At 42.1% G+C, this 27289-nt stretch overlaps 1 protein-coding gene across 1 annotated transcript; it reads left to right on the top strand.

Moving 5' to 3' along the window:
- The first annotated feature begins 522 nt into the window (after positions 1-522).
- On the top strand, positions 523-27289 carry RASGRP3 (RAS guanyl releasing protein 3). The gene is made up of 14 exons (XM_065735759.1): positions 523-582; positions 1790-1921; positions 3107-3254; positions 4185-4358; positions 4769-4885; positions 5188-5463; positions 11280-11357; positions 12423-12539; positions 14718-14833; positions 15889-16036; positions 19030-19066; positions 20298-20423; positions 20823-21201; positions 27229-27289. The coding sequence occupies exons 1-14, from the start codon at positions 578-580 to the stop codon at positions 27287-27289; spliced, it is 1914 nt and encodes a 637-aa protein (XP_065591831.1). The 5' UTR covers positions 523-577.

The following is a 27289-nucleotide window of genomic DNA, read 5'->3' as shown; positions in this document are numbered from 1 at the left end:
TCTGTGACTGCATGTAAAAATGTGTTACTTAATTAGTGACAAACAAGGTTTGACTTTTTCACCCTAAAAAGTATAAATTTGGGAGCTTCCTTCTGCTTTTGGTTGTGGATATTTTCCATAAGAAAAAGTTTTGTGAGGTGTGTTTTGAATTATTTTTGAGTAAATGGAAAAATGTTGCCAAGATAACTTTTCAAATTTATAGTAGCGGGCTGGTATTGGACTAATATGAGCTTTCAGAGGTACCTAAGTATCTACATGTCTTAAAACTGTTCAGCAGAGTACTCAGAGTAGTGCAATAGAGGTATTTTTGCTAGAGCAAAAATGAGAATGGCAGCCAAGAAATTGTCAGAGTCTTAAGATACTGTCTAAGTGAGTGAATATCAGATCATGCTGTAGTTGTTTGTTGAAGGAAAGTTTTTAATACTGGTTTTGTTCAGCTGGTCTAGAGTCACTGTCTGATGTAGATAAAAACCACATTACTGAATCAAGGCACATAAAGCTTTTCTTTAACTAGAATACGTATAGAGATGCCACTGGGGAGAACTGCAATGAATTCAGATTAAAAATCTGCTATTTCATGAGGTAGGCATGCTTCTGTTGTCAAGTTGCTGTGAATGCTATAATTGTAATTTACTTTCCTACTGTTTAAAGAAGTTGTTTTAATTTGATCTCTATTCCATAGTAAAGAGTGAATTACTTTGCTCTGAAAACAGTGGTTTCAGCAGAACCAGTGTTTAACAGCACAGAGCTGATTGAAACCTTGTGATGTGAATGACACCTCTTAGGGGGAAATGAGGTCAGAGCCACACAGAAAAATGATGCCTTTTATATCCATATATCATCTGTTTTGGTGGAGAAAGTTTATCTCTGGGCTGTTGGCTTCAGTTCAAGCAATCTGAGCATAATTTATGATGACAGGAGTATGTTAGTGATGCGAAAGCTTTTACAGATCAGGTTTGTTCTGATCTTTGTATTTAACTCTCTGATCTTCTTTCTACAGGAAATCTCTCCCTTGTTAGGGTGTGATTGTATAGGAGCGTTTCTCCGTAAAACAGAAAGTATGAATTTTTAAGCTAACACAATACAACCTGCTTCCCTCAAACAAAAGCTCTTTCTTCCCTCCTCTGGATTAAGTTATATCACTGCAAAGGAATGGGAGAGAGGTACTGAAAGTAGGACTGATAAAACCTTTTTCCTGCCCTCTTAAATAGAAGAGGAATTATCTTGTTTACATGGTTATCGTGGTAGTGCTGCCACTTTAACTTCACATTTTCATTTTCGATGGAGAATCTTTTTCTGAGCAGTGTCTCATATGCACAAGGGACAAATGCAGGAGTCATTAGGGTGCCCTGGCAATGTAAGCTGGGGCAGGTGTGGCTGCGTTTTGTGTGTCACGCCATGCATCACTTTAATTTGGCATTTCAAAAGAATGCACCTGTATTGTGCGGTGGTGACATAACTGAAGGAAATTATATGATAATTTGGTCCCACGATGTCACCAATCTTTTCATCAGTTATAAGATGGAATATTTTTGAGTTACTTGAGACTGTTGATCCAGCTACTAGAAGAAGTGGTGGTTCAGCCCCTGTTTCTCTAGGTCTGTGACTTTTTATTTTTCATTGCTTCATCATCAGTGTCAGAGAGAATCACAGCATCAGCACAGCCCACCCTCTCTGCCCTAAAACCAATGAGTCTAAAATATTCCTAAGTTCTGTCACTTAAAATATGTCTGAACAGCCACTGAACGTTACACTTGGGTGCCTCTGAACTGATTTCCATCAATTTCAGATACTGGATTCTGGAATTTCCTGCAGAATTTAACTTGGATCTTGGGCTGATTCGTTTGACTGAAGAGTTTCGAGAATTAGCTAGCCAGCTTGGCTATGAGGATCACATTGATCTCATTGATATCTCCAGCATGTAAGATTGTCATGAACTTCAGCATCTTCCTCTCTGTCCTCCACAGTAGCAGAATTCTAATTTTGTGCAAAGTATGAGAGTACTCAGGGCCACCCTCATCTTGAGAGAACAAACCATCATTTACAAAAGAAAAAAATCTAAATTTGCAATTCTACATGTAGTTTCACAGTGAGGTTTCTTATCAAGTATTTAATATAAATGGTAAAGAAATTTTCACAATTCTCTTGAAAAAGCTAGTGCTAATTAAATGATTAATATTACTTTCTTCCTGTAACTTCCTACAGAATGACAAACAATGCAGTGATTGGCACATTGTGTAAATCCTGTATTTTCTTATGGAAGCTTTATTGTTCTCCTGTCTGTAACCTATTTTTTTGTGTACTTTCTGTGTACTTTTTTCTATTTCTTAGTTCAATAATCTTCAGCAATGACGTGTAATTTTCTTACATTAAAGTGGTTACACCTTTTAAACATCAGCAGACAGGTTTTTATATCTCACCTGATATTGTGGATTTTCTTTTAAAAGATAACAGTCAAAATTGTTTTTCCTTATTTAAAAATTGGTGTAGCAACCTGGATGGACAGCCCAACTAATCTCAGTCGAGGGTGCAGGATTTTCTGCAGGAAGAATGCCAATGAAATCATATTATTTTAGCTCTTAAATCTTAGTTTAAAAATAATAAGTTAGCAACCTCTTTCATCTGTACAAAGTGTCCTTGCTGTATTTGGTTAGGAATTATTTTGTTGCTTGCAAGCAAATAGTTTACATTTTTATGCAGAAACACCTTACCCTTTTGTTAGCAGTTTGTTTGATGGCATTTCTACTGTTTTATCATTCTATGGACGTGTGTTCTTACGGAGTTAAAATTAATTCTTGATGTTATTGAAGGTGACTTTTTTTTATTTTTCTTAATCAGAATTTGACATGACTTGCTTTTCTTGTATTTCCAAGGTACTTTTGTACTACAGCTTCCTGTACATTGTCCTTTTCTTCTAATGGAAACCAGCTATCATGCATCATGTGCAGAAGTACCTCTGAAATCCATACCCCATTATACACCTGAATGTTATCTTAGACGGAGTGTTATCTGCTAGACGTCACAGATAGAACTTCTGATAATTTTATGTAAGCTGTAGGCTGCTACCCAAACAGAAATGAGAATTGTGCCTAACTTTCTGTTGCAGACCTTCCTATGACTGGATGAGAAGAGTTACACAAAGGAAGAAGATTTCTAAGAAAGGAAAAGCCTGCCTGCTGTTTGACCATCTGGAGCCCATTGAGCTAGCTGAACATCTCACTTTTCTGGAGCATAAATCTTTTAGGAGAATTTCTGTAAGAAGCCTCCAACTGTGTTGTTCACAACTAGGATCCTGTTCTTAAAAAAGAATATTCATATGATTTAAGAAAAACATTATTTTACATTTCTTCTACTGTGTAAGAGAATATACAGTCATGTTGTCTTCTAGCAGGCACTTCTTTATCAGCTAAGAGGACCACGAAGTCAGTGTTGGCTGCTATTGCTACAGCTCCCTACACAAGCTGAAGTTATGCCTTGTGAGCTGAAGAATACTTTCCAGAAATTTAGGGAAATCTAATTCTTGGGAGTGGTAGCTATCCCATGTAGAATCATATCCATGAACATGCAGGGAACGAACATCAGAATGAGCAAGATTTAGCAGAGCTAGCTTGTGCTACAGATTGATGTAGGAGGAAGGCATGGGAAGAGGAAAACTGGTGCATAGTTAGCTTCTTGAGTTGCATTTCAGGATCCTGTGAGGAGCTCCTGTTGATTTCAGCAGTGCCCAGATTTTGCTCTTTAGATCAGCAATGCAGTAGATCAGGTATTGAAGTGAAAGCTTCTTTTTATATGCTTCTTGCTTGCACACTAGATCATTTCTGTACAGTATCATTGTATCACTGTATGAGGATGTCAAGTAAAACTGCACAAAATAAAATGTTCTAAGAGTTGAGTAAATCATGGGAAAATCGAATCCACAGAAGTAATTATCATATTCATCATGCATACCATAGTATTACCTGGAATAAAAATGTTTTAGTTTTAAGTGATGCAACAGGAACTATAAATAAGACAAAGGACAATATTTTAAGAAAGCACTGATGTGCAGCAGGGTCTGCTGAGCCTGAGTTCTAGTCACTTTGTAAACAAGAGGATCTTTAATGGGAAAAAAGGTATCAAAGTCTCAATTTGATTCTTAAGTTGTCCACCATTTTACTGAAAATGTTTTTCCTTTTTCTCATTAGTTCACAGACTACCAAAGCTATGTGATCCATGGCTGCTTGGAGAACAATCCTACTTTGGAGAGATCTATTGCTTTGTTTAACGGTATCTCCAAGTGGGTCCAACTCATGGTTCTCAGCAAGCCAACACCCCTGCAAAGGGCAGAAGTAATCACAAAGTTTATCAATGTTGCACAGGTAAGTCTTGTTTTTGAGTCTCCTTCCTCCAATATGAAGCAACAAAATAGAGATCACAGGAAACAAGTGAACTGGGTGCTCTTTGGGCTGTTTCCCGAATGAAAAGCCTGTTCAACATAACTGCTAGTTATTTGTTTCAGGTGTGGCACGTCTGCATTTTTTAGCAGATAAAACAATAAAATGTATTTTTCCTTTGTTGTATTCTGGTTCCCAGCCATCACTATTGTGTTTCTCGCTGAACTAATCTAATTAAAAAAGTAAATGTTGAACCACTCCCCTACATCTCTTGGCTTAGTAGTTTCTGGTGCAGCAGTGGTAGGATGTCTCCTTTACCTTGTTTTGTATGATACTGGATAGCTGCCATACATATGTCCCTTTTTTTTTTTTTGTGACCCATCTCTCTCCTACAGAAGCTCCTTCATCTCCAGAACTTCAACACACTGATGGCAGTTGTGGGAGGTCTTAGCCACAGCTCTATTTCTCGCCTGAAAGAGACTCATTCTCATCTGTCTTCAGAAGTCACAAAGGTATGGTGGACAACAGAATGTAAAGATATTGAGCAGAACATCCCTTCTTGAAGGTCTGATGAGTTCTGCAGTTCAGGTCTCACCAGCACAATACTTACATCTTGGCTGGGCATCCTAAGGGATCTGGCTTGGTTTTTTTCTCAGTGGAGAAGGATCGACTCACAGATATTCTCTGCTTGACTGCCTGTGCTAGAGAGAAAATTAATTCTGTTGACACCCAGCCATGAATTATGCCCATTAAAACAGATTAAAGAAATGTTATGAATGCTTTCATAGGGACTTGCTTCTCTGGCTGTTTGTAGGACTGGAACGAAATGACAGAGCTGGTCTCTTCCAATGGAAACTACTGCAACTACCGCAAGGCTTTTGCTGACTGTGTTGGCTTCAAAATTCCTATTTTAGGAGTTCATTTGAAAGACTTGATTGCCGTCCATGTCATTTTTCCTGACTGGATAGATGAAAATAAAGTAAACATAGTGAAAATGCAGCAGCTTTCCATCACCTTGAGCGAACTGGTTTCTCTGCAAACTGCCTCTCATCATTTAGAGCCTAATATGGATTTAATTAACCTGCTAACAGTAAGTATTGTAAAACTTCCAATTGGCTTCTGTTATTTAGATGTTGAATGTCAATACAAAGTTGAGTGCACATTGTTATCACATACTTTATTTTAAAACAGAGGCAGTGCAAAACAGAAATAAGCTAATGTGAGATGTGAATAAATTCAGAGTATGTGACATCTGAACACAAAAACAGAAAACAATTGCATTATTATACATATATTTTAAGATAATGGAAAGAAATGAATGTGTATCAGGAGAAGTAAAAACTAAGTTCTGACTACTTAGAATTAAGTTTTTTGCAAAGTCTGGGCAATGTGCTGGCATGCTTACATCATTGAAATTCTAACTTGGGAGTAATTTTGTTCCCTGTCCCCTGTGCTTTGTAAATGATACAGTGTTCTTCCTATACCACAGATAGAAGTATTCCTATGTAATGTTAAATAGTTACAGAAGAAAAAAAAAAAACACAACACAAATGTACATGCTAAAAGTAAGATGTGCACTTGTACAGCATGTAAGTCCCTTTCTAATATGTAGACAATTAGTATCATTTGATAATAAATATTATGCTTAACTTCAAAACAGATTGAATTGTGCCCCCTGAACCTGCTGGCCAAATCCTCCTTCTGCTGCAGTGTTTTCAAGTTAGCACTGATTTTAACTGCAGCAGCATTTGATCCAGCACCATGGTTTGATTAGGGGCAAAAACCAGTTGGAGGTAAAGACAGGAACAGTGAAACTTGGAGGAATGTTTGTTAAAACAATTTATGTAGCATGCAGATAAAAGCAAGCTATTTACTCATCTGAAAGCTTCTTGAAACATATCATGTTAGGTAATAAGGACTCTTCTGATCTGTGATCATTTTAAGCTGTTTCTATTCTTGTTATTTCACTTTGTCTATCAGGTCTTTAATCCAGACTGAAAGAGAAGCTTCTTGTTGTCAGTAAGTCAGTAGAAGTAAACTTAGAATCAAGCAAGGCCTGTCTGAGACAGAGTAAGATGGATTTGAGAACTTTTCCAGTGATTCTGTTTACTTTATTGGCTAGAGTGAACTTTTCTAGACCAAGTTTTTCTCCAGACTTCTTTTGTCTCTTTTAAATTACAGACAAAAGCTAGATCGAAGCCAGGGAGTGATTTTGGCTCTCTGAATTGCTGTGCTCATCACTGCCTGGGGAGGTTGGAGACAAATTTCAGTTTTTCTTCAGTCAGGTCTTAGACCTGAGCCGAACCTCATTACTTGTCTCCTGTGTGAATGCCTGGAGTGGGGGGCTATTGAGCAAGAGCTTTCCTTCCATTCTTTACTTTAAAATTCTCAAATATATATATATCAGAAATTATGCAGACATTGTACTTTGATTTGTTCCAGAACTGATCAGGTACAGAGAGTGACAAAAGTGAGCTTGAGCTTGGAGCTACCAATCCTAGTGTCACTTCATTAAGGAACAGAATGAACTGCTGTTGCACTTTTCATGAAGCAATTGGGAATATGTCCTAATCACAATTGGTGGGGCGTGGAAGACAAGGGGTCGCATATAGCCTGCAGTAATGCATCTCTCATTTGATCATAGATGGATATTTATCATCTTCTTTTGTTTTAGTAGGGATTGAGAGTTGTTTCTTATCTTGAGTTCACAGTTTCTGACAGACTTGGCTGCAAGCAGGGGAAGTGGAACCTCAGATTTTAGAGAACCGAGGAATAAGAAACTGAGTACCCAAAGGCAGAAATTAGACAGTGTGAAGTGAGAAATGGAAGCTGAACTACTGCTGTCATTTTCATTAGCTGCCATTCTCTTTTAGGTGACAGTCTGCATTCCAAAATGAGATGAAAGCACTGGATTTTTCTAAAACTTGCAGTTTGGTATCTATCATTGCATCAGCATGAATTCTTGTATTTTATCCATTTTCCATTTTAAAGTATTTATTTTCTTTTGCTTGTTTTCAGCAAAATGAGAGAGACTAATATTTTTTTCAATCTATTTCATTTACCAGAAGAAGTAATTAAGTATGAGTACTTCTTCAGTCATGATGCTCTGATGTGTTTGTTCCTCATATTGCACTGTTGGCTTTGTAACAGCTGAGCCAATTTGACAGTAAATAATTGAAACAGCATGCTGCAGTGTTAATCCCAGACTTGATCAAGGGTTAAAATTAACCTGTGCCATTTTTTTTCTGCTGCCACGATTCCATGGTTGTACCTGTTCACTAGCGATGATGACAGCCATGAGTGTCCTAAGACTTTCCCAGAGTAGTTCTGTCAGTTTGTCAAGTAGTGTGGGAGTTCATACTTAGGACACCAACTCCTGTAAGGTTAGAAACAAATTTCTACAAGCCTGACTTTTGGTAGAGCTCATAATATTATTAGTATTCCAATTTCTCTTCCAGTGTGTATATATCATCCACCTTTGTACAATATGAATATGTTTTAGTCCTTTTTTTTTTTTTTTTACAGTGGTCTCTTGAATAGTATTAATGAACTTATGTGGTAGATGGAAGGTTTCTAACAATCTTCTTGTTAATAAGAAAGTTTTAAATTATAGAATTATAGGCTGGGGTCAGAGAAAGAGAAGAAAAGCTGGGGTCGCAGCCCTAAGCTGACAAGAACTGTAGACTGAAAATAGCCAACCTTGGGATGTATAAATGGTCTTTTAGCAGATTTACCCTTCCTTGCTGCCAAAGTCATCCTCAGTTTTCAGAGCTGGAAGAAGTAATTATTCAGTTTATTGCTATATCTTTCCACTGCAATATAAAACTCTATATAAACATTTTCTCATCTTTAAGTTACTTAGAGGAACTCCTTTCCAAAACTGGTAAATACATACAAATGCGTTGCTCGTGTTGTGCTCTTCATTTGTATGTCAATCAGCTGGCTCAGCTATTTGTTCACTTCTGCTGTTTTCCCATTAAGCTGCTTCTATCTGGGAGCTTTTAGTAGGTGTTTTATCCTGATAAGCAACGTGTAAATCTCTTGTCTGGCCTCCATCCCCTGTGGTGCAGCCTTTTACAGAACACTTAGCAAGTGCCACCAGTCTGGGCTGTGCTGGCTTGACAAGTACATCTCTGGGTGCTGGTTTCCTGGGCCAACAGCTTGCACAATGCAGTAAAAAGGGCATTTCATGGACTAAGTGCACATATGGGAATTGGCCTTGTTTTTTCTTTTCCACAGTGGTGAAGCTCTGTCTTCTTAGGAAAAGCTGGTCCTTTCAAGTGTTTTGGAAATGGTTGTCGTGGAGGCAATGTTAAGAGCTATGCAGTGATTGCTGGCTTAAAAGCTGGAGCAGAGAACTTGGTAGTAAACCTCAGTCCCCTTGATCAAGGTGAATGGGTGAAAAGAGAAGTTAAATCTCTCTGTTTTCAGTGGCAGCTGCTGCATGACCATTTTTCAGGGGGAGCTGGAGTTCTCTCCACAAATACGACAATGGTTTATTGTTTGGAGTACAGTGAGGCAAACACCAGGTTGAGTGGCACAGGAGGCTGCAAAGGCTGAGAGCAATCTTTAATGATGCAAATCCTCACTTGGTTGTGTGTTAACAATTACAAGTTACTTGTGCAAGAGTCCTGAATGTAGCATGACTCGGCTGCCTGGAGCATGCTACATGCTTGCTCATAGCCTGTGCTCCTCTCCTGTTCCTCCTTTCCTGAGTTGTTGCCCACACTTGCTCCATCCCCACTGACTGCACCCCACTGACTCACTCATCCTGGTGGCTGAAACCTGGAGCAAAGAAGCAAAAGCAGCGCAAGCAAATCTAAGCGCAAGCTCAGCAGTGCACTCAAGTGGAATAATGGCTCTAGGGTCACATTCAAAATTAGAAAACAGGGGAATTGGACTACGTGACCTTTAAAGATCCCTTCCAACTGAAACAATTCTATGATTCTGTGATTTTCTTACCTGTTGTGCAGTATTTCCATGTTGTTTTTATTTCACTATATAAATAAAAGCCTGAGGGTAAATGTTTCATCACTTTCTGTGGATAGGAAGAGGACCTCAGTCTCTTCATTAGTCCACAGTGGATTTATACTGAGTTGCAGCTTATTTGGTGCCACTGTTTTTCCCCCAGCTATTTTTAGGTCTCCGCAGCTATTTCACCAACCTGTATGCAAATGGCTGGAAAGTCCCCATCACTTGTACAGTCTAGTGAAGAGAATGAGAAATATCTAAAAGGCTAAATTGAAAGTCACCCTCCCCAGCTTTTCTTCAGTAAGTTCCACATATAAAAAAAGCCAGTCCTTTCTGATCTCTCTGCTTTCCTCACCACACACCCTGCCCAAATTACTGAGGAAAACAGGACAGCAAGGGGAGTTAAATTAGACTGGAAACTGCCACTGTAAAGGTTGTCCTAAGAAAACTCATCGCATTTCATTTGTTGGCACAAAACTGTAGCTGAAATACAAAAAGACAGCTTATTTAACCACTACATAATCACTCTGCCTGTGCATTTTTTTGCTGGTATTTTAAACTTCTCTGCTATGCAGTATGTTATGCCTGCACACTGTGCTTAGTGAAGTGACAACAGATGCTCGTCGCAGGTGTGGTAATTCAGGGAGGGGAAATACAGACTCAGTCAGTAAATATGGATGTATTTCTGTCCCCAAAGGCTGCTCACACAGTAGAACTGTGCCCTTTGGTAGCAATGAAGCAAGGCCTCCTGAACCACCAGTTCTACTGTCAGTCTCCACCTGACTTGATGTTACCATTTGCTCCAACTGAGTTGTGCGTACTTATACCACTGAGGAGCCTGAGAATACAGTTACTGAATAAGTGCTTGAAAAGTGTTTGTCACAGCACCTGCTGGATCTGTGCTGTCTCTAGGACAGGTCCCTACATTCTCCTGTGACAGCAGCATGCCAGCTGGCTGGGGGGATGTGCTGGAGGGTCAGGCTTTCACTGCTACCCATGATGAAATTGTGAAGCACGCAGTTCAGTGTAGTGCAATAGCAGGACAGAATGAATAATGCAAAATCCAGACATCCCTAAAGTGATGTGTTCTTTCTCGGACACATTCCTTTCCTGGGGAAAGGGCACAACCCCTGTCTTGCTATTTGTACAGAATTCTGCCTAAGAGAAGATGGTTCTTGGGCTGGTCCTGCTCCTCACTAATTTTCCTCTTCAAGTTCCCTGAAAATAACCTTCTGTTACAGCCATTTAAGCAGTAGTAATTCCATTTGCCTGCTGTGAACCATCCTAGCTTAACTGGGGATTTGGAAGATGGACGATAACTTCAGCTGATGCCAATTAATCCAAAGCCAATTGATGCAAGGAGATGATTACAGAAAGCATGCAACACTCATCTCTCATTGCATAAAGCTAGCCACAGCGTTGATCACTTTTCTCATTCATCACCTCAGCAAGGAAGAGTTCAGAGCAGGCTTGTGCCACTGCACGACCACAGCTGCCAAAGCAAAAGCAAACTTACTCATTTTATTTCCACTGCACTTTTCCCTTAGCAAATCCTCTACGGAAAAGGATGAGTACATGGAAGTAAAAATTTACCTAGAAACAGAAGCTGAATTTGTCTTGCTCAGTTGTGAGGGGATCAGGAACAGGCCAAGCTAGGCTACTGAAGTATCCTGGGATACGAGGATGGAGCCAGCACCAGGATAAGAGGCAATGGGTCAAACCGGAGCACAGGAGACTCCCTCTGAACACCAGGAGTGCTCCACAGCACTGGCTGTGGACTCTCCTCCTTGGAGATCTTCAAAAGCCTCCTGCGCATGGCCCTGGGCAGCTGCTCTGGTATTTAGTACCAGTGGGAGGTATCTGTCTGCTAACAACCCCATTGTATCCAACCCTGTCTAATAAATATTACTGGCTTTCTCTTTTTCTTACCCATAGCTGTCTCTGGACCTCTATCACACGGAGGATGACATCTACAAGCTCTCACTGGTGCTAGAACCAAGGAACTCCAAATCTGTAGGTCATCTTTTACTGCATTTTTTTCATATTATTTATTATTTCAGCATGAAGTTTTTTGTATTTTTGAATGCTCTTTAGTCAGTTTCCTTCATATTCACTTTAAACTTTTTATTGTGTAATCATGTGTATGTAAAGAAGTAAATTTTTAGGACTTCAGCGAAGTCTCCAGAAGCAGAGTTCTGCTTTACGTGAAGATATCCTTTATGAGCTCCTATCAGTTATTTATTATACAACTATTTCTTCATTTTCTGGACACTGGTGCAGTTATGCAAAACCACAATGAATCCAAAGATGTGTCTTTGGATTAAGCCATGATATATAGTGCTTTAAATTAGCTTATTCAAAATTGAGACTTTCTGTTGGGCTCAATGACAACATATCACCACTGGCACCAAAACATACATAGAGAGAGAGAGTGAAGTAGTTCAGAAGAAAGAGGAATGCTCCTGTTGATTCGGACTCTTACTGTCACTGTGCACTCAGAGCAGTAGGAGCTCTCAGTGAGTCTGTAGTAGTCCACCAACGACGTTAATCTAAACAGTTTTTAAGAGAAGGAACATACTGAATCTCTTCTCCGAACACAGTTGTAAGGATGTCACAATATCAGCATGTTGTGTGTTACCATAGAACATGTTGTCTTTAAAAGATTGCTATATTTCTGTGTTTTTAGAGCAAAAACACTTGTCCACAGGTTGTTTTATCACTGTATGTGACATTAATTTTAGGTTTAAAAAGTACCATAAGTGTTATTGACATGAGTTGGGTGTTCACATTCCCTGTTTCTTGCTGGAATTGAATCCAGTGGATATAGAGATTGTTTTCTTCTTAAACTTCCCTGAGCACACTTGTATGTGAGTCAAGAGCACATCCTTTATTTTCTTTTCCTACCAAGCACTGTATAGTATGACTCTGTGATCATTTTTCATCTCAATGTGAAAATCTTCAATATCCTTATTATACACAATAATAAAAATATCATTTTTTTATTAGCTTATTTATCTCCCTCTCATGATGGTGGGCTCCTTAGGATTCTAACATCTTAATGTTTTGATGGTCTCCCAGCAGCCTACCTCCCCAACAACCCCGAGCAAGCCAGTGGTGCCTCTGGAGTGGGCATCTGGAGTGGTACCTAAGCCTGACCCAACTGTCATCAACAAGCACATAAGAAAGTTAGTGGATGTAAGTACTCAGAAGAATGTATTGGTCGAGGGGAACATTCACTTTGATAGTCATCATTGTAAACAATTTCATTTGAGGTTTTCAAGCAATTGTTGTGGTGGGGATGAATTTTAAATATCAGTTAAATTTGAGCTCTTGCCGATACTTCCAGAAATATTTCTATTTTAGTCCTGGAATCAGAGATAGCACTTAGTAAGCAGGTTTCCAGAGGCAAAAATGACAAACTTTCAAGGACTGACACATCACTAGGTCCAGAGAAGGTCTCTGGAAAGCCCCCCCTGGACCAACTGTTGTATTGTGCTTATCTGCTTGTGAGAAGCAGGTTTCTTGTTGTCTATGTGTCAGTGCCTGGTGGCCAAGCTGTCCAAAGAGTAGTATGCATGGTAAAGATAGTAAATACTGTCTTGGTATCACTTTGAAAATCTGGTACGAGGTTGTGGAGAGTTCCAGCTGTAGTCTTGCAGCTTCAGTTTGAAGGTGGCATGTTGGGTGATGCAAACAAAGCCACACAGCAGAAGATCCCTTGGGGAGACAGAGCCCTATTGTGCTGGTGTGTGAGGGACTTTTGGTGAGGAACCAGGAAAGCCTTGTAGATAATGAAGCAAGATCTCCTGCTTTTTGCAAATTAATAACTGGGGGGAACTATTATATTCTGATCTTGTCCACATTAGAAGTCAATAACTGGGATTCTGTGGTTAAGGTAACAGTCTCTCACTCAGACTACACATATATTTTGTGGTTTCCTCTTTGTAGCTGCTCTTTTAAAAAAATAAAAAAAAAGGTTTGCTTTTTTTCTTAATTGTGGGATGCCAGAACTGCACGTGGTGTTCATATACTGCTGTTGTCACTGTCATGTGTTGATAAAATCACGCTATATCCAAAGCTCTGTTTAAACCACATTTGTTGCAACTCCTTCGTCTTTCCGGAATGTGGTGATCAAGGGAAATGCAGGCTCTTGTTCCACAATTTTGGCTTTGTTCGGTACATATGATCTTGAACCTTGCAGAATTAAAACTGAACTGGTTATAGATTCAGCTCACAAAGAGGCCCACACCATGCTGTAAAACTGTCCGCATTTTGTCAGATTATTTCATTTACTAGCTGCTTTGGGTTGTGCTTTAATGTGTTGGTCTCAGTACTACGTGCTTTAATGCCCCTTACAGACCTCCACAATTGGTATAAGACAGGTATATTCAGCAGGTAAAGAGGGCTTGCAAAACTTCATGCATAAGTTCATAAGTTCATAAGGTTGGAAAGGACCTATAAGATCATCTAGTCCAACCATCCTCCTATCACTATCTCTACCCAACTACTAAATCAAATCCTTTAGCACCTCATCTAAACGCTTCTTGAACAGCGCTAGGGATGGTGCCTCAACCACCTCCCTAGGCAGGCCATTCCAGTGCCTGACCACTCTTTCAGAAAAGAAATGCTTCCTGAGGTCTAATCTAAATCTTCCCTGGCGCAACTTGTGGCCATTCCCTCTCGTCCTGTCGGTATTTATCAGGGAGAAGAGGCCCACCCCCTCCTCACCACAACCCCCCTTCAGGAAGTGGTCCTTCACATTTGATTCCCATGTCTACCTTTACTCGGTGTAGCTGTGGTCCTGTGATTGTATGGAGTTGGTTAAGGGAGGGAGTAGTTGTAAGATCCAAATTACTTGTGATCTGGATGTCAAATTATTAGTAAGAAAACAGGATGAAACAGCACCGTGGCAGAGCAACAGGGACGTGCTACAAGCAAAGTACAACCAAAAATGCCTGCGATTCTCATGAGAAAGCAGCTGCTAGGTTGTTAGTGATTGGCTTCCTCCTTGTGATTTAAAAATATACTTAATAAAACAAAGGGAATATGTCACACAGGGCAGAATTTTAGTGACATTTCCAAAAAAGAAGGAATAAAACCGTGAACAACTATGACTGTGGGGGGGTGTAGAAGAATTCCACTAGTTAAATACTGAGGTCACGTTTTTTTCAAAAATAAGCCATTTTTTTCCCCTCTACAGGGAAATATATGCATATTGAAGAGCCACATCTCATTTATGGGAATAAAACAATGGATAGAACATGCGATCAGTAAAGTTGAATGTTAATGTAAATGCAATTATGAGGTTGAAGAGATGGTATAGATTCAGGACAGTCTGGGTGGTATGACAATAATTTCCTTTTGTTTTTCCAGTCTGTCTTTAGGAACTATGATCATGACCACGATGGCTACATTTCTCAGGAAGACTTTGAAAGTATTGCTGCAAACTTCCCCTTTTTGGACTCTTTCTGTGTGCTGGACAAAGACCAGTAAGTTTAGAGCTGTTTTGGTTTGTTCACTTTCTTTCTTTTTTTTTTTTTCATTTTTCTTAATTTACAAACTCCTCAAAACAAAATGCTGAAGAGACAGCGTCCTCCAAGACCTTCAACCCTCTCTCTCATGTTTGGCTTCCCTCTTAAGGAAATGAATATCACTGAATGTTGGGAATACTACACTTGTTTAACTTCTTATGCTGTAGGAGCTCCTATAACCTCACCCAGGCTGGAGTCTTGCTTTACCTGATACTTTAAAAAATATCTCTTCAAATAGACACAGCCCCATCTGCCAAGGGAAAGACTGTAGTCACTTGTGATGTAAGGATATGCTCCAAAGGACATCTAACAGCAAGAGCACATGTTTGGTCAGTCCCTTTGTTTTTACTTCTCCAGGCTGCCCAGTTCGTTGCTCCCTTGCAGTGTTCTGTGTGAACCTGTGGGTATGTCTGGCAGCTGGATGCCTCCAGCTGAGGCTTTCAGCTTACCAGAACTGAGGATCTTCACAGTCTGGGAAGCTGCTAAAAGCTCTGATAAATAACTTACGAAGGTTTTTTTGTTTGTTTTGTTTAACTGTGTGCAGTAAACCCTTGGACTACTTGGAGGCTTAGACCCAGAAATTAGCATGCAGGTCTTGCCTAGATAAGTTCCATTACAGGGAACATATCATGGCCTCTTGTGCTATAGCCATCATGCACTCCATTTGCTATTTAGTAGGGCTGGTGACTAACAGCAGCCTTTAAGCTCTCCGTGTCTGGCTAGGGCAGTGGTAGCCATGGGCTTTGGAAGTCTTCTTCACATAACAGCCACCAAATATTCTGACATCCTGAGCAGGTAGGGGATCGGGGCCTGTGCTACGAGTTCAGTGTTGGCAGATTAATGAAGAATAAGAACCACAAAGGCTCTAGGGGAAAGCTTGTTTATTCTGCCAGGACTGTTGTAGTGCTTTCAAAGAACATCATTTGTGTGCTGCATGCTTTTTGCAGTGAGAACATACTGCTGAGTTCAGTGTCATTAGCAGTAACAGATCCACTCTACTTTTTTCCTGACAGAGATGGGCTTATAAGCAAAGAAGAAATGATGGCTTACTTTCTGAGAGCTAAATCCCAGTTCCAGTGTAAAATGGGACCTGGGTTTATTCACAACTTCCAGGAGATGACCTATCTTAAGCCAACTTTCTGTGAACACTGTGCAGGTTTTGTAAGTATGTTTTTATAATAGTAAATCTTACAAACAATTTCTTATACTTCAGCATAGACGGGGTGAACTTAGCTCCATGCACTGATAAAGTCTCTTCAAGCTTAGACAAATGTCTCATTGCATTTAGAAGCATAAGGTATTTCCTCCTGTTGTAGCTGCAGCACCCATTTTGTTTTGGTGACATTTGTAAGAATTACTGTTGCAGGTAAAAATGTAAACTAGGTTAGCTAAAGGACATTAGGAACTGTATGAATGGCCTTAACATGGTTTATCTTAAGTTCTTTAATTTGGCTTGATTTCTCATGTAAACAAACTCCAGGGAAAATGGATGTCTGGAACAGAGGATGTACATGAAGCAAAAGCTATTCTGTCTCAAGAAATAGCACATGACAACATAGCTCTGCTCGTAATTCTCTGACCAGCCATAACAGCCTTAATCTTTTCTCTACTGAATTAACAGAACTTTCAGTTTTGTCAAGAAATGGGCTTCCAGCAGTTCTATAACACAAGAAACTTTAGAGTGTATTGTTTTTTTTCAGTGGCTTTTTATGTCATAGCTTATAGGAAGCTATTTATCAGAGTGCTGTATACAAAGCTGGCAAAGCACTGTCTGTGACCACTTGTGTAGCTTGCAAACCTCTCCCAACTTTTTCCACTTCAAGTGCACTGAAGAAACATGAATTACTATGGTTTAGATGTCACTTTAACGTGCATGTCTACTGCATCCACGTGCTTGCACGTGTCCACCTGCAGGACTATGAAGGGTTCTGTCCTATGAAGGACAGAGGTTCCTGCTCTCTGCCCACATTCCCCATCGTGGCTGCGGATCAAGGCCAGACACAGAAAGCATTCTGCCTATTTCTGCTGCAACTGCAGAAGCCCCAGAGGTGACAGTGCCAGTGCTGATTCAGAAGCCTGCAGGCAGGCTCTGCAGCTCCACTCCAGCAGAAAGAACATTAGGAACTGGCCTGAGCCTATTGTTTTGGGCTGCCTGCTGCCTTGGGAAGACGTCATTGTGTTCGTGACACTTCGTTCATGCTTGGAAGGCTTCCATTGCCAAGCTGAGCTGAGGAGTATCCTGCAATGTTCTCTTTACCAGATATTTTTCTCCTTTATCAGTTTGCTGGCTGGCTGTTATTGGTTTTTTCCACGTCTCCGCGATTACAACCAGCGCAGGAATAAAAACGAGTAAGGGATTGTGCAGGAAATGGAAATAAGGTCATTTTTCCTGCCAGCTCACTGCATTCATTAGCATTGTCCTGTGGATGAGCTGGGCTGATACGACAGGAACCAACTGCAGAATGCACTGTGTGTTTGTTGTGCATTTCAGCACTGTCCATCCATCCATGGGTGGAAACTGTTTTGAACTGATGCAATGATTCACCGTCAAAAAAATGTGAACTGACGGTGAAGCAGGATGAATGGACATGACAGCACACTGGCCCCAGTACTCAAATATCTAATATTAAACAAGGCGAACTTTAAAGGTCAAGCTAAAATCTAATGGCATTCACAAAGTGAAACTGATATGCTTGCTACCAGTCTTAGTTCCGACCCACAGCTTGAGTTGCGCCACATGGCAAGGTGAGTGAGCAGCCATCCCTTCCAGCTCAGCTGTCTGAATTTGCACAGATCCTCTTGCCCTGGCTGAAGCCAGCTTTGCTGCAAAGCTGTGTCAGATTCAAAGCTTTAGGTCAGGATTCATGTTATGTTAAGGAGAACGCTCTTCAGTGAGAACAGATCTTTGACAAGAGCAAAAGCAGTCTGTATCCCATCAGGTGGATCTGGCAAAGAGAGCTAGGAAAAGCAGATAGCTCTTCCAGGAGGGGCCAACCACAGCTCCACAGTCACTGTGCACATCTACAGCATCTGCTGGAAAAGGCCAGTCTGGTGTGGAGGGATGGAAGCAGTAGACAAACAAAGAGCAACTCATATCATCTACCTGAACTTCAGTGAGGCTTTTGATATGGTTCCACACAACATCCTTGTCTGTAATTGGAAAAGGGCAAGCAATTCTATCTTATTTTACTCTTTCCTTTGTGCTCCAAACTGTCTGTTACTCTTCATTTTGGCCATTTCTTTACTCAGCACATTCCTCCCACACACTGCATGCCTTCATAGAAGCACAGCAAGGAGCCACAGGCAGCTTTGACTGTCTGGATGCACTCACCCTCCCTCTTTATGTTTTGGGTGAGTTCAGGATAAACACTGCAGTGTCTCATCTTTTTCCTTTAGAACTGGACTACGCTCTCCTCCCTCTGCCACTCAGAGCGAAAGTATTTGTTTTTATAATGCCACTGTTGTAAGTAATCTCTCTCCTGAGTGCACAGATAACAGTTTGCAGGGGATTTTTTTTTCTGCTTCCAAGCAATCCTGCTCACATCACGGTGACAGCTTCCCAAAAGCAGAACACACACATGCTGCCAAGGTAGAAGGTCAGCATCCTGCAAGGACAGTTTCTGGGAGGAGGCAAAGAGGAGTTCAGTGTCTTCTCCATCTGTTTCAGGCTTCAACCATTCTTAATGGAGTCAGGTGAAAAGATCAGCCCATGTCTGAGGACAAGATCCAAAGCCACTTCAGTTTTTGTCCCCATTGGTGTTTTTGAATGGCCTGTGCTCTTCAAACACGGTAGATACATGCCATAGGAATGATCCCCTAGATAACACGAAGTGAGCCATAAGCAGAATGTGCTCTGTTGGTTTCAGTAAGCTTGATAGGACAGTGATTTTTTTTTTTTTACCTGTACTTAGCAGCACACATCAGCTGTGCTGCTCCTTCTCTGATAGTCCCACTGTAAGCAGGAGAAGTAAGGGGGAAGCCACACAAGGCTTATCACATTTAGAGGAGGAGGTCTGACTGACAGGAAGGGTGTTAAGAGCAGTTGTATCCTGTTTGTGCTTCTGTAGCCATCGGTACTTCCTCATTGTGACCTCGCTTTCCGTCCGGCTTTCTTTTCTGATTCCTTGACTTTTTTTTTTTGTCTTTCTTTGCAGCTCTGGGGCATAATCAAACAAGGCTACAAATGCAAAGGTAAACAAATAGACTGTGTGGATTTTTCACAGTTCAAGTGGTGGGTTTTAGCAGAAGTCAAATGTATTTTTCACTGGAATGGTAGCTGCTCACCCAAATTTTGCTTGAGGAGTCCATGCTGGATGTGACCAGCGAGTGATTGATGCACCCCACAAACACCAGTGCTGCGAGCTGAAGGCCTACAGCAGCCCCTGGCTCTGCAAGGTGTCACTTTGTGCCAACATGAAGTGGCATTCTGGAAAGCCAAGTGTCCTTATTCCAGCAGGGAGACATCCTGAAATACATCTCCTGACACCAGGGGTCAGGAAAAGGTCTGCTGGCAGTTCTGTCCATATCATGTACATCCCCATGCCTGTAATGCAGGCTGGCTACCCATGCAATGCATCAGTGGCTGCACTAGAAATAGGCAAATATTTAATTCCTGGACTGCCTAGCAGATCCCATTGCAAGATCTCCGCATTCAGCTAAAAAAAATAAAAATCCCAGAGCTCTGATAGCTCTCACTTTCCTTCACTGAACATTTAATTACACAGTACTCACACTGTACCAAGCAGGTGAGACCAAGAAAGTGGTCCTTCTTGGCCCTATAGGCCTGGACCTATTTATTTTCCTGCTGTAGTTCCACCGTGCAGAGGGGAACACCCATGCTGAGGATTCATGGTCATATTTATGTGTGAGCTCCTTCCCCCCAGTCTTGACCTGGCTCCCAGGACAAGGGTGAAGGATTGTCAGGATTGTTTTTTAGGACACTGCCTATTCCTGTCTCCCTCTCCCACATGTGAGCACCTCCTCTATAGGGGTGCAGAAAGTGCACATGTCCTGAGCAGCTACAATAGAGCCAGCTGTGGGCTGTGCTCTTACTGTCAGGCTGTGGGAAGGAAAGTTTTGTCACAGCAGCTCGGTAAAGTCAACTCGAGATCTGAAAGCTGGGCACTGTCCTGCATCACTGCTTGTAACCATAGCCCAAGGGGGAGAGGGCAAAAGCAGCTCTGCAGAATCAAAACTCAGAGGCAGTAGAGCATGAGGGTAAGAGCTGAGCTTCTTGCTCAGATCTTGGTGGTCAACAAGTGCAGATAGATTGCAGTCAATGGTTGCCAGGAATTTTTTTTAACACAGTAAACGAGCCATTTTCATATCTGTATTTGTTTGGCTGAAGTCCCTCCAGCATGTGTGTGCTGACAGCCCTGAGGGATGGCCCAGTGGCTGTGACTTGACTATTTCCTCCCTACAGACTGTGGTGCCAACTGCCACAAGCAGTGCAGAGACCTGCTCGTGCTCGCCTGCAGGAAATTCTCCCGAGGAACCTCTGTGGGCAGCAACCATGGCTCCCTGCCCAGCAGCCCTTCCCTGCCACCAGGTGAGAGCACCCTTCTGTTTCTATTTTCTTTCCCTGCTCATTGCAGGAGAGTTGGACTAGATGACCTTTAAGAGTCCCTTCCAACACAAACAACTCTATGATTCTACTCTAAACAATTTCTGGCATCCTCTTTAATAGCAGCGTCCTTATTGGTACAAAAGGAAAATGACAAGTAGCAACACACCACTGCAAACCATCACGCAATTACATATAGTGGCACATAGATCTCTTGCAAGACTGGAGCTTTAACTACTACATAAGCATTCCATAATAGCAAGCATTCTCTTCTGAACCCTTATATCCCTTCCTCCTTTCCCCTTGACCAAGCCTTAATGTAACTCTTAGTAGAGATCCTGAAGGAGAGTACATAAAACCAAAAACATTTACCTTCTCTTTCAGCCCAGGATGAAGTGTTTGAGTTTCCCAGTGTCGATGCAGAGCACCAGGACCTCGATGGCAGAGCCATCACTCTCGTCACCGGCTCCTCTCGGAAAATTTCAGTGCGGCTGCAGAGGGCAACTGCCAGCCAAGCAACGCAGACAGAACCGCTGTGGCACGAGCCAGGCTGGAGCGATTCAGGGTCTCACACTTTCCCAAAAATGAAGTCCAAGTTCCATGGCAAGGCTGGGAAGAACAAGGGCTTTGCGAAGTGGGAGAATGAAAAGCCCGGCGTGCAGGCTGCTGTAGACGTAGATGCTGAAGCCCCCCAGCACATCCTGGAGCACAACGGCATAGAGACGCTTCCTGAAAGACAGGAATCTGAGGTGAGCAGAGCCAAGTCAGGACAGATTACATGCTGCTAACCCGTAAGATCATAGCCTTGTAAGTCATAATACCAAATCATCCACAGAAAATTATTGTTTTCCACACAGCAGCGTGTACTTACTGTAACATTGTAAATGAGGTTTTGGCCCTGAGTGACAGTGGCTTTATGAGTTGGAATCTCTTATTTTTGAGAATCATTAACATATCTGGCCAAATCCTGTTGTACTCTCAATACCACTTCGCTCTGCATTAGGTCCATAAGGAAGAGCATTTTGGTAAACGTGTGGGCCCAGGTGAAGGGCCTGGTTGCTGCTGCTTTCACCCACATGGTTTGTGCTTTCATGGTCTCATGCTTTGACAATTTTTGCTAGAATGTTAAGTGCCTCTTTTCTTTTGGTTACAGGATAGCTGACTGCTCAACCCTGAAGCACCAAAAAAACAGAGATGACAATGGTAATACAAAAAAAGTTGTCAGAATGCCATAGGCCACATTTGGTCATGGAAAGTTTTCCTGTACCTCATACTTCCAAATTCAGGCCTCACCCTGTTTTCCTGATAGGCGTTAAAGAAGCACTATTTATTTTCACACATGATTAAGCCATTTGGATGAACGTTGCACGGACACAGCAGAACAGATCTCTGTACTCAGTGTTTTCTCTTGTATGACTTTGTGGAAAGTTCCCCTACATGCCAGCGAGGATATATTTGGCATCCTTTAAAAGTACTGCATCATCTCAGTATGCCTGCCAGCAACAACAACAGCCAGGAGAGAAGCCAACCATCCACATTCACTTGATAACACCCCTTTTTCACAGGCCTGTAATGATCTCTTAAGGAAAAAAGTAGGTGTGGATGTTGATTAAACCTCAAAAAAAAAAACAAACAAAAGTCCTCTACACTGAAATCCCTCGCACACCTGGGGTTTTGAATTTTGGACACGTTTACATTGCTACAGTGAGCACACATCCAGCACAGTGACAGCTGTCACCAGAGGGAGGACCCTTCAAGCACGTGGCTGGGAGTGAAGAAGTTCCAGGACACCGTGCAGGTGTCTGGTGATACTGCAAGGGAGAGGTGTCCTCTCTGCCAGCACTGTTTATGGTAGAATTAGCGTGTAATAAATGTCTTAGTTTTAAGCATGTGTCTGTATGTGCATATAATACTTAGCATTTTCCCTCAGGGTAGCAAGTCACACACGTTAAGACTAAAATATGACACTAAGCATACATTCAAATTAAGTTTGTTAAGGTAGGCCCTAACACCTCCATCTGCAATGACTGCAGAAGTAGGTTCAGAGTGAGATTTCCCAGAAGCATTATGTTGCTTGAGGAGCACAACCCTGACATAGAAAAAGCAAGGAAAATAATACCCAAGACAAATCTCATACCTGAACAGTATGGTTCAAATTAGCAGACACGTTATCTTCTCCCTCCGCCCCCTCATGGAAATAGATGTGTGTGGGGAGCATGGACTCTGAATCGAAGTATATGATAAGATGTCCTAAAACATTCAAGTCATTGCACCCTTTGCCAAGGGGTCAAGGCTCAGGGTGAAGGAAGGCTTCCTTTGGCTTCCCTAACCAAAACTGACTGACTCCTCTGTGGTAGTCCAATACTGTGACAACATGAGGCCTGCTCAGCTGTTCAGGTTTCCTTTGTTTTCCAACCCACCTAGTAACAACAGTAAAAATCTGAGGAGAACAGGCAGAGAATGTGCTCTTACTGCTTGAAACTCAGAGAAATAAGCACTACAGCATACCAGGGAAAGAAGCATCCTTCACTCTCACTGCTGTGGGCTCAGAGCAGACATGAGAAGAAATACGGCCTGAGTCTCCTGTAACAGGTCAGGTGATGGGTCACCTCACGCTGACTGCTCAGGCACCGTCACAGCATGCAGCTTGCACACAATGAAAACGATGTGGTAGAACACTTGAATAGAGAAATTTGGTTGAGATCCAGGCCGATGATGGATCAGTTGAGATAAGCCCTTTAACACTTCACAACTGAAATGTTCATGTGAAACTCCATTCTTCACATCATGCAAGAGTTTTAACCAGTGCTCAGTTCGTACAGCTCAAGCCGTTTCTTGCAGGCTTCTGAAAGGTAGTGGTTTCTCTTGGTCTGAAAGGTATCTGCTCTCCTGTCAGGCACACGATCCACACCCCCATCCATTTTTCTTCATTGGACAAGAAAGTTTCTAGTATACAACCCTCAAGATATTTACAGGCTTCTTGTCTAAGTTGCTCAAAAGACAAGATGCTCCATATCCAAGGAGCATCTATATTCCTTCCAAGGAAGGCCTTCTCAAGGACACATTTTTCATATGTACACCATCATCAAGAGAGAGACTCAAGCAAAAAGTCACGTCCTTTACAGAAGCAGCTCCCACTTTCTGGGTGACTTTCTGCTAGCCAGTAGACTGCTTGAGTTTCTGTCCACTGTAGAAATGTCATCAGTGCAGCTCCTGAAAGCCCAGCATCTTTGAGCAGCTACATGCTTTGGGCAGCAGTAGCTAGAGTTAAGTTGTAGATGAAGCACAGACTGCACACAAACACACAGCTGATTCCTTCAAGAAGAGCATTAGAATGTTTAAGGAGGGCTCAGGAGAACGTTAAGGTTCCTGCTGGAAAACCTTTGCTTTAGGCATCTCAAGAAGGTGAGTAACGAGAGTATTGAGAAAAAGACACTGGGTAGAAATATATGTAGGCAGTTCTAAAAAGAACTAGACTTGTCAGTCAGTGTAATCATTCAACAAAAAAAGGCATTAACAGGCTGCTTGCAGCATAGCATTGATCTTTTAATTCCACTACACGCAACTGTGGGGAGAGCTTGTAGGGCAAACATTTTACAAAGCTGGTGTAAGAGGAGTTCTTTACATTGCAGCAAGCCTGAATACATAAAATAAAAGGCTTTTTTTTCCTCTCCTACTTCACAGTCAATGCCTCATCCTAAACAGGGGCAAGAATTTTCCTCATCTCAGAAAAACAACTTCAGTTCCCAATCTGGGCATGGCAACAAAGAATTTCTTGTTTGACTCTCCTGACTTCACCAAAGGCAAAACCTGCCAGCCACTGATATCTCCAACTGTGCCATACACCTCCACCGTTCTTGGTGAAACTCTGTCTGCAAGGAGGGCAGTTCAAGGGGAAGGTGCAGTAGTATCACGTGCACAGGATTAATGAAGTAGCTGAAGTGAGAAAATCCCAGATGATGCTGGATATTTCCACAACCATCATTCTTCCCTGTCTCAATCTCCAGGATCTTCAAGAACCTGGGTGAGAAGAGGGGGATTTTTATTTTTTGAAGGAACGGAAAGAAGAAATATTACACCAAATCTTATTTATATGCCAAGTTATATTTACAGCCTAATCTGTGAAAGCCAAAGAACACGTGCAACAAGAGCAGATGAGAAATGCAAATGCTTAGGGTAGACCCTATAAGAGATGTGGTTCTTCAAAGCCAAACCCACCAGGAGTTTCTGTGCTTCTGCAAAACCTGCACAACACCCTGTGTTACAAGTAAGGGAGTTTCGGCTTTGCTATCACCTTTATTAAGTATCTCTGACTGCTGTGTAAGGAGTCAAGGGGACACCTAGCTCTGAGTGAACTATACAGTAATACTTGTCTTTCAGTTGTCTCTTGCTCCAGGTCTCGCACCCCTCTTGCTCCCACACCTTAGTCAGCCTTTGGATTTTAAAGGAATAATCCCAGCTCTATAAAAAAAAAATCCTAGACTAGCTAACTTCTAAAAGCAATGTTTCTCAGCCAGCATAAGTCAGAGAAAAGAGAAGCTGAGAGGGGAAATGAGACAATAACATGCCTGCTAATCAGAGCTAGTCCAAAGCACAGACTAGAAGAGGTGGGCCTTTCTCCTTTTAATACAGAGGATGAAAAGCTGAGCTCCAGAGTAAGTTTAGGAGTAGCTGCTGCCTAAAATTTCACATTTGTGAAATGTAACGAGCTGGCTGCTGTCATGGAGTTAAGTCCAGCTGGCGTCCTGTAATGAGTGGTGTCCCCCAAGGGTCAGTTTTGGGGCCCATCTTGTTTAATATCTTTATTGATGACCTAGACGAGGGAATTGAGTGTACCCTCAGTAAGTTTGCAGATGACACAAAGCTGGGAGGATGTGTCAAACTGCCTGAGGGTAGGGAGGCCCTTCAGAGGGATCTGGATAGGCTGAACAGCTGGGCTGAGCAAAATGGGATGAGGTTCAATAAGACCAAGTGCCGGGTCCTGCACTTTGGCCACAATAACCCCATGCAATGCTATAGGCTTGGGGCAGAATGGCTTGAAGAATGTAGAGAGGAAAAGGACCTGGGGGTGTTGGTTGATGCTCGGCTCAACATGAGCCGGCAGTGTGCCCAGGTGGCTAAGAAGGCCAACAGCATCCTGGCCTGTATTAGAAATAGTGTAGCCAGCAGGAGCAGGGAGGTGATCATCCCCCTGTACTCAGCTCTGGTACGGCCGCACCTCGAGTACTGTGTTCAGTTTTGGGCCCCTCACTACAAGAAGGACATTGAGGCCCTGGAGCGTGTTCAGAGAAGGGCAACAAAACTGGTGAGGGGCCTGGAGCACAAGTCTTATGAGGAGCGGCTGAGGGAGCTGGGATTGTTTAGTCTGGAGAAGAGGAGGCTCAGAGGAGACCTTATAGCACTCTACCACTTCCTGAAGGGGGGTTGTGGTGAGGAGGGGGTAGGCCTCTTCTCCCTGATAAGTAATGACAGGACGAGAGGGAATGGCCACAAGTTGCGCCAGGGAAGATTTAGATTAGACCTCAGGAAGCATTTCTTTTCTGAAAGAGTGGTCAGGCACTGGAATGGCCTGCCTAGGGAGGTGGTTGAGGCACCATCCCTAGCGCTGTTCAAGAAGCGTTTAGATGAGGTGCTAAAGGACTTAATTTAGTAGTTGGGTAGAGATGGTGATAGGAGGATGGTTGGACTAGATGATCTTATAGGTCCTTTCCAACCTTATGAACTTATGAACTTATGAACTTATACCTGTGGCTCATGGCTCTTAGTGCAAGCCAAAGTGAATGCAGGTCCTGATGAAGCCCCCAGTGCTTTCCCACAGGGAATTGGATGGCTCTGCCTGGGTAGCTGGAGCAGACAGATAGGAATTGTTCCTGCTTGGGACACAAGATCCAGATGTTTCAGGTGTATCTTACATGAAATATCTGCATGTGAAGGAACCTGGACACAGGAAAAACACCACCACAGAGAACAAAGAACAGACAGATGGGGACTAAGTGTGGGAAGAAGAGTGCTAAGGAGTGCTCTCCAACTCTACGTGACACCAAGAATGGAAGGGGATCCCAATGGAGACCAAGCGGAAAGGGAAGGAAGGAAGGAAAGAGACCTGAATGCAGATTTCAGGGAGACAAGAGGCAGGAGAAACAGGAGCTCAGTGTTCTGTGAATGTCACAGGAAAAAAAAAAGTCTACTCAAGGTTTGCTTCCCTCAGCATCAGCCTAACTGATGGGCCTTCACACAGCACAGAAAACAGCTCCAAGTACTTCTCAAGAGCCCTGACAGAGTCTGCCAACCCAACCCACGGACACCAGAGAAACAGATGTAACTTTGGAACGAGTTTTTGACTTATCAGCACCAACTGAACTGGGTTTTCAAAATAAACACTGCAGCCAACATGTCTCTCTCAGGCTAAACTCACTGGAAAATCTGTGCTGAACTCCAAATTGCTGTTTACAGCTGCTGACAGCCCAGTCCTAAGAGAAAGAAAAGACATCAGCAAAAGGCTACTGCTGGGGCACTGTTCTATTTAGCCAAAGAGTCTGCTTTTTCCATGAGTTAAGCCAATGCCGGAAAGTTTAAAGAGTCCTTATCACCTTTATCTCTGCTTCATGTGTGAAAACGACTTATGACCTTCCACCTGCCCACAGCACAGGCAGACTCACTCTTTCTTTAGTTTTACAATAGTGTTTTCCTACTTTTTGTACTTGTTTTTCTGTCCTCAGTTGTGGGAAAAACCCACGTGGACAAGAGGGGAAATTACTGGACAATAAAGGGGAAACAATGACACTGACAGCACCCTGAGCTGTAAAAAGCACAAAGTAAACAGGAGTGAAAAAATATTTTTTCCCTTCTAA

This window comes from Cyrtonyx montezumae, unplaced genomic scaffold, assembly GCF_038088225.1.
Source record: "Cyrtonyx montezumae isolate F1298 unplaced genomic scaffold, pur_monq_1.0 scaffold_0, whole genome shotgun sequence".
Taxonomy (NCBI): Eukaryota; Metazoa; Chordata; class Aves; order Galliformes; family Odontophoridae; genus Cyrtonyx; species Cyrtonyx montezumae.
This window is presented reverse-complemented; position numbering and strand designations above follow the sequence as displayed.